Source organism: Mandrillus leucophaeus, unplaced genomic scaffold, assembly GCF_000951045.1.
Source record: "Mandrillus leucophaeus isolate KB7577 unplaced genomic scaffold, Mleu.le_1.0 Scaffold262, whole genome shotgun sequence".
NCBI lineage: Eukaryota > Metazoa > Chordata > Mammalia > Primates > Cercopithecidae > Mandrillus > Mandrillus leucophaeus.
The window spans coordinates 4,100,683-4,110,373 of record NW_012102721.1 but is presented as its reverse complement, the minus strand read 5'-3'; the positions used below and the strand labels follow the sequence as shown (position 1 = coordinate 4,110,373).

Here is a 9,691-nt window from a genome sequence, read left to right as displayed (position 1 = left end):
CTCCATGAGGCTCATTGGGTTTCTCAGCCTGATGGGCACCTCTCTTCTGTTTTCTCTGCAAGTGGGCAGCAAGTGCTCCGACTCTGGGATAGAGTGCGACTCCTCAGGTACCTGCATCAGCTCCTCTAACTGGTGCGATGGCGTGGCACACTGCCCGAGCGGGGAGGACGAGAACCGGTGTGGTGAGTCGGCCTTGGCCTTGGGAAGGGACTGCTCTGCTCACCTTAGAGACAGCAGCCGGGTCCAGGAGCCTTTGGGTGGCTGGGCCTGGCCTGTGTCCAGTACGCTGACACATGATGCCATTGAATTCCTGCTCCAGGCTGAGCCCTGGGGCTCAGAGGGGTTGTGTTTCTGGCCCAACCTCACACAGCAGGTGGGAGGGAGATGACAGGGCCACCGAGGACTGTGTCATTGGAACCATACGTGCTCTGAACTGCCACAGGAAGTCAGTTAAGATGAGCAAACTGTTTATAAAGTTGGAGATGCAGGCCAGGCACGGTGGCTCATGCTTGTAATCCCAGTACTTTGGGAGGCCGAGGCAGGTGGATCACCTGAGGTCAGGAGTTTGAGACCAGCCTGACCAATAAGGTGAAAACCTGTCTCCACTAAAAATATAAAAATTAGCCAGGTGTGGTGGCAGGTGCCTGTAATCCCAAATATTCCGGAGGCTGAGGCAGGATAATCACTTGAACCTGGGAGGCGGAGGTTGCAGCGAGCTGAAATCATGCCACAGCTCCTGCCTGGGAGACAAAGCCAGACTCTGTCTCAAAAGATTAATTAATTAATTGATTAATTAATTAATTAATTAATAACAATGTTGGAGATGCACTATGTTATTTTCAAAACAAGCTGCCTTTAAAGGTCTATCTCTCGTCACAGAGTGGGCTCATCTGTTTTACTTTATTTTCTGTGGTTTATCTATTTACTTATTTTAATGAACGAGGAAGCATTGCACCTGTTTATGGCATACCACATGATGTTTGGATACATGTATGCCTGTGGCATGGCCAAGTCAAGCTAGAACATGGGCCTTACCTCATATACATGTCTTATGAAGAACACATAAAACCTGCTCTCATAGTGATTTTCAAATATGCAACATAGAGTTTATTAACTGCAGTCACTATGATGTGCAATAGATCTCTGGAACTTATTCCTCCTGTCTAGCTAAGATTTTGTGACCTCTGACCAACATCTCCCCAGTGTTGTCACCCCCCACCCCCAGCCTCTGGTAGCTGCCATTCTCTCTGCTTCTGCGAGTTTCATGTTTTTACATTCCACATGTCAGTGGCCTCATGCAGTGTTTGTATCTCTGTGTCAAGCTTGTTCACTTAGCGTAATGTCCTCCAGCTTCATCTATGTTGTCGGAAATGACAGGATTTCCGTCTTTCTTACGGCGGAATAGTATCGCATGGTGCATATACACCACGTTTTCTTTATCCATTCATTCACCGAGGGACACTTAGGTTGATGTCATATCTTGGCTGTTGTGAAAAATGCCACAGTGAGCGTGGGAGTGCAGGTCTCTTCAACACACGGATATCCTTTCCTTTGGAGATAAACCCAGCAGTGAGATTGCTGGATCACATGGCAGTTGTGTTTCTAACTTTTTGGGGAAACTCCATACTGTTTTCTATAATGGCCATAGCAACTTCCATTCCCACCCACAGGGTGCAAAGGCTCCATTTCTCATCTACATCCTCACCAACTCCTGTTATTTTCCATCTTTTTGATAGGAGCCATGGTTAGAGGTATGAGATGATACCTCATTGTGGTTTTCATTTGCATTTTTATTTGTATTTTTCATGAATTTTTGAGGGTGATTTCAAGGGTAGTTAGTGGCTGTAACAGGGAAAGGAGCCTGAGTATGAGGGTTGTGCTAATCATCCCCCCCTGCCCGCTGCATACTGAATGGGGCTCAGCAGGGGGCTTTTTACTTTCTTCCTCTTCTTTTAAAACTTATTTCCCGGCCGGGCGAGGTGGCTCACACCTGTAATCCTGACACTTCGGGAGGCCAAGGTGGGCAGATCATGAGGTCAGGAGTTTGAGAGCAGCCTGACCAACGTGATGAAACCCTGTCTCTACTAAAAATACAAAAATTAGCCAGACGTGGTGGTGCATACCTGTAGTCCCAGCTACTCAGGAGGCTAAGGCAGGAGAATCACTTGAACCTGGGAGGTGGAGGTTGCAGTGAGCCAAAATTTTGTCACTGCACTCCAGCCTGGGTGACACAGCGAGACTCCATCTCAAAAAAAAAAAAAAAAGTGATTTCCCAAGCACAGCCACGTATTCCAGGCTTGCGGATCAGCGTTGGTGGCAGGGTGCGCTCTCACATCTTAGTTCCCGCTAAGCACACTCTGACATGTTTACATTAGAACCATTTTTTTTTCTAGAAATAGAAATTTCAGAATTGTAGAGTCAGAGGACTTAGCAGAAATCTCTTAGGTAGTTCTCCTCCCCTCCCTCAAGTGCAGTCCTAACCTCCTGGGGTTTTCTGTAGAAACCATGAGCCTCAGAGCTGACTGAGAATTCTAGACAGAGTTTTCCATGTTAAAGTAATTCCCTCTCTCCTAAGGGCCATCCTTGGTGGGGACTGGCTTCCTGTTACGCCCTCACTGTAAGTCCTGGCTGTGGAATTTCCTGGTGAGGAGCACTGGCCCGTGGAGCTCGGCCCTTGTGCCGGTCTTGAGCGGCCCGAGTGTTCTGTGTTCTTGATACTTTTTCTCCAGCACAGCCTTGCTTCCCAGAAAAGGGTTGCACTTGAAAATGATGCATTTGCTGATTAAATATAGTTCTTTTGCTTTATTTAGTTTCTTAAATAAAGTGGGGAGTTTTTAAGATTGAATAGCTTGTAGTTAAGATAGCACATGGAATGTTTTGGTTTTTTTTTTTTTTTTTCCCCTGGCGACAGGGTTTCACTCTGTTGCCCAGGTTGGAGTGCAATGGCATGATCATGGCTCACTGCAACTTCAACCTCCTGGGGTTAAGTGATTCCCCCAGCCTCAGCCCCCCAAGTAGCTGGGACTGCAGGGGCTCGCCACCATGCCTGGCTAATTTTTGTATTTTTTGTAGAAATGGGGTTTCGTTGATGTTGTCCAGGCTGGTCTCGAACTCCTGACCTCAAGCAATCCTCACAACTCAGCCTCCCAAACTGCTGGAATTACAGGCGTGAACCATAGCACCTGGCCTGGAATGGCTTTTGATATTCTTCTATGTGAACATGTGGGTGAAAAAACACCAACAAAGTCCTTATGTTACCTGAAGAGTTGCTCTCTTCTTAGTATTTAAGTCGTATTTATTTAAATACTTTAATAGTTGTACACCCAGGTAGGTCAAAATCAAGGAAGTACAAAAGGGTATGCTGTGAAAAATCTCTTTTTCCTTGCTCTGCTTACTTACCTACCCCCCATCCCCCACCTTACACCCCAGACATACACAGATGTGTGTCTGTTCACTTTTTTAAAAGTAACTGAAATGAGATATGCTGCTGCTGCTTCTTTTTGGTTTTTTCTTGTTGCCCAGGTTGGAGTACAATGGCAGCATCTCAGCTCACCGCAACCTCCGCCTCCTAGGTTCAAGAGATTCTCCTGACTCAGCCTCCCGAGTAGCTGGGATTACAGGCATGCACCACCACACTGACCAACTTTCTATTTTTAGTAGAGACGGGGTTTCTCCGTGTTGGTCAGGCTGGTCTTGAACTCCTGACCTCAGGTGATCCACCCGCCTTGGCCTCCCAAAGTGCTGGGATTACATGCGTGAGCCACCATGACTGGCCTATCTTATTCATTTTTAAAAAGAGCTTATTGAGATCTAATTTATGTACCATAAAATTCAAGTATATAATTCAGTGCTTTTATATATAAAACATTGTATATATAAAATAACTTACTGAGATATACTTTTTTATATAAAACAGCTTATTGAAATGTTATTTATGTACCATCAAATTTAAATATATAATTCACTGACTTTTATATATTCACGAATATGTGCAGCTATCACCACAGTCAATTTTAGAATATAGGACATTTTCATCAGCTCATAAAGAAACCCCAAGCCCTTGAACTATCACCCCGTATCCCTCCTCCCAGCCCATCCCTCCTACTCCTAAGCAATCACTAATCTACTTAGTGTCTATAGATTTCGCACTCTAGGCATTCCATGTGAGTGGGATCATGCAATATGTGGGCTCATGCAGTACGTCTGGCTCCTTTCACTGAGCATAAGGTCTTCAAGGCTCAGGCAGGTTGCAGCCTGGGTCTGAATTTCATTCCCTCTTCTGGCTGAATCATATTCCATTGTATATCGTGGACATATCCGATTCTGCTCACCCAGCCGTTGGTGGGCGTTTGGAGTGTTTTTGCCTGTTGGCTGTTTTAAGAGGGCTGCAGTGAATGTTCGTACAAGTTTTTGACGCAATGCCTGTTTCAATTATTTTATGCAGAGAGCACTTTTTGCAGAAAAAGAATAGTTTGTGGCCTCCCTTTGTGTGCGGTCAGTGCCTCGCAAAGAGTAAGCTCTACGCGACCACTTCTGGAGTCGCGAGGATGGCGGGGCTCGGGTAGCAGCTAGGACAATACAAGCTGGGACAAAGCCTGGTGCAATGGTTCACACCTGTAATTCCCACACTTTGGGAGGCTGAGGCAGGGGGATCACCTGAGGTCAGGAGTTTGAGACCAGCCTGGCCAACATGATGAAACCCCATCTCTAATAAAATACAAAAATTAGCTGGACGGGGTGGTGAACACCTGTAATTCCAGCTACTCAGGAGGCTGAGGCAGGAGAATCGCTTGAACCCGGGAGGTGGAGGCTGCAGTGAGTGGAGATCACACCACTGCACTTCAGCCTAGGCGACAGAGCGAGACTCCGTCTCAAAAAAAAAAAGAAAAAAAAAAGACAGAAACTCACAGAAAATCCTCCTTCTCATGCAGTTCGCCTCTATGGACCAAACTTCATTCTTCAGGTGTACTCATCTCAGAGGAAGTCCTGGCACCCTGTATGCCGAGACGACTGGAATGAGAACTACGCGCGGGCAGCCTGCAGGGACATGGGCTATAAGTGAGTACGGGGCAGCACCCGCATGGTGACGGGAACAGACAGCAGAAACATGAGAAGACCCTCTCTCTGCCTCGCTGTGAAAGTACCGGCACATGAGTGCTGGGGACAGTTGTCACCTTCCAAAAGCTGAGCCCTGTAACCAGCAGGTGGAACTTGTCCTGCTAGGGCTGTGCCCAGCACACGGACCTCGGCTCGCTGCCACTCTGCCCTGCCTCCTCCTTGGCCTCTATAGACTTCTAGTTGCTCGGGAGTGCCCAGTGCTGTGGTCATCTAGTCAGGGGTGCAGGCTGAGGGCATTAGGTGCCTCTTTTCCCAAGATGCCTCTCAGCCAGGGTCCATTCACCCCCTGGGTAGAGGTTGGGCCAGAACAGCCGGCGAGGAGGGTTGGGCTGGGGAGAGCAGCAGGGACAAATCCTGTGCCCAGTTTCACTGCATTCGGGAGCCATGGAAGGCTTTTGAACTGGGGAGAGAATCAATCAATCAGATTTATACTTAAAAAATGTCATTCCTGCTTGCAGCTCTGAGGGAAGGTGGGAAGGCTTAAGGGGGTGTGTGTCCCTTGCCAGTGGTTCCTGGCCGGGGGTGCGGTGGTTACCACTTACCAGCACTGCTTGGGGAGATGCGGCAGCCCTCAGGCATCAGGGAAAGGGCGGTAGGATTCTACTGACACTTTATTTTCCATGGGAGGGTCCCCAGGTGATTTCTATGCAATTTTAGGGTATTCAATATGCCAGTTTTCAGAATGAATTACAACTTGATGAGAAAGTTGGCATCTTAGCTAGTCACTCTGCCATCCCTAAACAGCAAGGGAGAATTACACAGCAAAGCGCCCAATCACAGTCCAGGAACCTGGTGGAATTGATAACTGGGGACATTTTAACATCTGTACCTTTTATTAGATTAAATGTATGTATGATTATACACTCCTATGTCCTTCTCATAGTTTCCTGATCCTAACCTGGATAAGAAACACGACCAATGAAAAAATTTTACCTGACACTTTAGGGTTATTGAACCAAAAAATCGTTACACTTGGTTAGAATGTGTGATTTTTTTTTTCCCTAAATGCTAAGGTTTTTCTCTCTTATTTTGAATGTCATATGAGAGGTATTATGGCATAGTATAGGATTTGTATTTGCTTATGCCTTAACCATTACATAAATAAGGTTTTCTGTCTTTTTTAGGAATAGTTTTTACTCTAGCCGAGGAATAGCGGATAACAGTGGAGCCACCAGCTTTATGAAACTGAACACAAGTGCCGGCAATGTCGATATCTATAAAAAACTGTACCACAGGTATGCAGTGATTTCTTCTTTGAAACATTTTGGAATGAAATCAACTAGGAGACACCATGGGGAATCGCTGTCCTGAGTCTCATTTCTCCAAGCTGCAATACTCGGTCTGGATGGGTTTTGCACTGGGAGAAGATTAGAGTCTGACCAGGCCTGGTTACTCTAAGCAGCTCTTGGTTTATTCATAGGAAGTGGCCGAGGTTTCTCTGCTATTTCATTTTCAGCCTCTACCGTCTGCCCTTGATGGTACCGGATAACACTGCAACACTGACATTCAACTCTATTTATTTTCCTTTGCTCTTCAGACATTTAGAGATGTATCTATTGTGTCAGGGTGTGGTTCTAGGAATCCAGGATAATATCTCAGTGTCCCAGCCGGGGTGACCGGCTCATCCCGGTTTGCCAGGGACTTCACTGGCTTGAGCAAGGAAAGTCCTGCTCTGTTCCAGGCTGCTGGGCTGGCTGGTCCCCTTAGCCCCAACCCTGGGACGGCAGTGCCAGACAGTGCTCTGTGAGGGGTGGGCAGCATTCTGGCGGCCTGGGAATGAGTCGTGTGTGTCCGTGGGGTAGAAGTAGGCACAAGCCACAGGTCACGTGATGAGTGGCTGACCTGGCTGGGAGGGCGGAAGAGGGGATGGACTTAGCTATCCCTTTTGCTTTGCACACATTTAAGATGTTTGCTACGATTGTTGCTGTTATGTGAGTGTTTTCTGATGTGGAAGATACACAGTGTCCTGTGTCCATGAGCTCTCCTTGCCTCCCAGGTCCCCAGGGCTTGTGCCTGGTGTCTAGGCATCACCTCCCTGCCCGCCAGGTGCCAGGTGCTGCGTTTCGGGGGAGGATGAACTAATCACCCTGTGCCACCTTTCCTCTGAGTAGGAGCCTGGGGCAGGTTTGCATTCCTGATGGCCGCTGGCAGAGGTGTCTGGGGGCCTGACTGCCACCGCAGCCTGCTGTCCTGGGGAATGTGGCAGGGCAAGCCCAGTGGGGAGGGCTGTGCGCGGCCAGGTGCACCCATCAAAACAGCAGGGCTGCGGTTTGTCCCTGTGGAGAAGCTAAACACAGCTGCCTGGGCACTTTGTAAATGCTGAGTGGTTCTTTGTCTTCCTGGGTTACACACAGAATCAGGGAGCCAAGTCCAGCTGGGCAGGGGTGGGGGAGGGGAGGAGGTGCTGCCGTCCCTTGGCAAGAGCCTTGGGAACTCACAAGGAGGCTGGAGGGCTTGGAAGAAAGAAGAGAAGGCCATTGTCTGGTAGGCTCTATTCTGTCTCCGCGGTGGTGGTGGGCGGAGGAGGCACTTCTTTTCCTCTTTTTGTGCAGGAGTTGCCCTTGGATGCCTGAGTTCTTGGCTTGTTTTCTGTCGGGCTTCTGTGAATAGCCACATGTGCCCTGACGCTGTGACCACACAGGGCTATCTCTACCACCCTTAGGATTCTTAGGAAATGTCTTCTCTTGAAGAGAACATGTCTTTGCTTGGCCGTGTCAGTGCCCCAGAGCCAGAGTCCACCTGGAATGCACCTGTAGTCACTGGGAACCCGGGGGGTGTGCCTCAGTAAGAGGGTGTTAGGAAGGACCTATTATTGTAGGGCCTGGGCTCCTGTGAGGTGGTTTAGGGGCGGCTGGAGGAAGCAGGGCTTTGCTCTGGATTGGATGCTATCAGGAAGCAGGGGTAATTCTGTGATGGCTGCTTTATTATTTTTTTTCTAGGAGGAGGTTGAAATGAGGCTAGGCTAAAGCTATGATTGGTAAAGAAACGTCCATCGTTCAAGTTAGCCAGGACAGGAGGAGAGTTCAGGTCGTGATTTTGTGGTTCTGACGACCAGGTTCCTGTTCTGTCTGTTCAGACATCATTTCAGAGGAGGCTCCTTGTGTCTGGCCCCATCTCGGACATGGGAAGCCTAGTCCGATATTGATGCTCAGTGAAATTGTTTATGTTCTGCAGAGCACACGGCCCAGTTGTCGGGGTGGGCCAGCTCTGCACGCCACGGGCTGTGACTTCCCTTCTCAGCATAGCCTGGGGAATTCACTGAAGGACAGAAGGCATCAATGACTTCCTCTTCATCCATAACCTGGGATGTTTGACTCCCAAATGAGTAACTCTTATGTTTCTTCTCATTCTAGGGAAATTATTGGTTATGTTGCCTTCAACACTACAAATGTAAAGCAGTCATAGGAGCCCAGAAGTTTCCAAATGTCTTCCTTACAAAATTAGAAGATGATTTTAAATTCCAAGAGGGAAAAGAAAAACTAGCGTTATCGTATGCTTACCCTCACAACCACCTTAGGAGTTGGTACAATTTTAAGAGAGGTTGAGTAACTTGCCCAAGGTCACACAGTGGGGATATGAGCTGCATACTTTGGCTCAATGTCGGTCTTTGCCACTGTCCCTATATGGATTTACTTACCTTATTGGGGTTGTAAATCACAGACCCTTCTATGTCTCAGAAGACAGGAGAGGGAACATCAGAAGAAATGACTGATTTCTGAGCATGCGAGAGGCAGGTGACTCCTCAGTATCGTGACCAGAATTTCCCTTGTTCTTTTTGTAGTGATGCCTGTTCTTCAAAAGCAGTGGTTACTTTACGCTGTATAGGTAAGTTCATCTGGAGTCCCCGTTTTGATACTTCTAACTAGGAAATGCTCTCTACTTTCAGAACAGTACTCCCTGTGTCTCTGGGGGCGTGGGAAGGAAGAAGGTGGGGTCACGGGTTGGGATGTGCCCAGCGGCCTCTCGCTCTTTCCAAGGAGCTCTTGGTTTGGATTTTCATGGCCTGTAGACACCTTCAGCCTTGGGTCCAAGGGACACCCCCTGAGGTCAGGCACACTGAGGAAGCTGACAAAGCTCTACGCTTTATGCCACCCATGAGCCGGAGGCGCGGCAGGTCTCTTTCTCCAGAAAGTGAAGGGGGTGGTGTTAGTGAGCCCTGGCAGCCACCTAATGTGGACTTGGAGCATCTGCAGGGCTGTGGTCCAGCACCATGGTGTGGCCACCACGTACCCATCAGCCAGTGGGACCTGGGAGGAGAGACAAACCCGGAGAACAACAGCGCTCTTGCCTCTTCTCTCCTGAATTTTGGACAGTGGCTTAGACTTGGCTGTCCCCATCTCCGTGTTTGGAGTGCTTACAGTTTCCAAACCGTTTGCAAATGTGGAAGCCGCCATCGCTCTCCTCCTCTGGGATGGCCCAGTGCTGTCGTGGGGCCGTGGTCCTGAGCTCAGCTTTTCATTTGAAGAGGTGGAAGGCGCTGACACAGTCATCCCAGCAGGGCTGGCTCAGGTCTTCTTTAGGTCCTGAGTTGGGGTCCAGCACAGCTCCAAGGGCACATGGTACCCGCCCTGCC

At 48.5% G+C, this 9,691-nt stretch overlaps 1 protein-coding gene across 1 annotated transcript in view; it reads left to right on the top strand.

Annotated features, from left to right (window-relative positions):
- Positions 1–9,691, top strand: part of TMPRSS2 (transmembrane protease, serine 2) — a 56,109-nt gene that overhangs the window by 31,176 nt on the left and 15,242 nt on the right. Inside the window, exons 5-8 of the mRNA XM_011984191.1 lie at positions 28–182; positions 4,932–5,058; positions 6,243–6,353; positions 8,900–8,943. Coding sequence (XP_011839581.1) covers positions 28–182; positions 4,932–5,058; positions 6,243–6,353; positions 8,900–8,943 — 437 coding nt within the window. The remainder of the gene's footprint in view (positions 1–27; positions 183–4,931; positions 5,059–6,242; positions 6,354–8,899; positions 8,944–9,691) is intronic.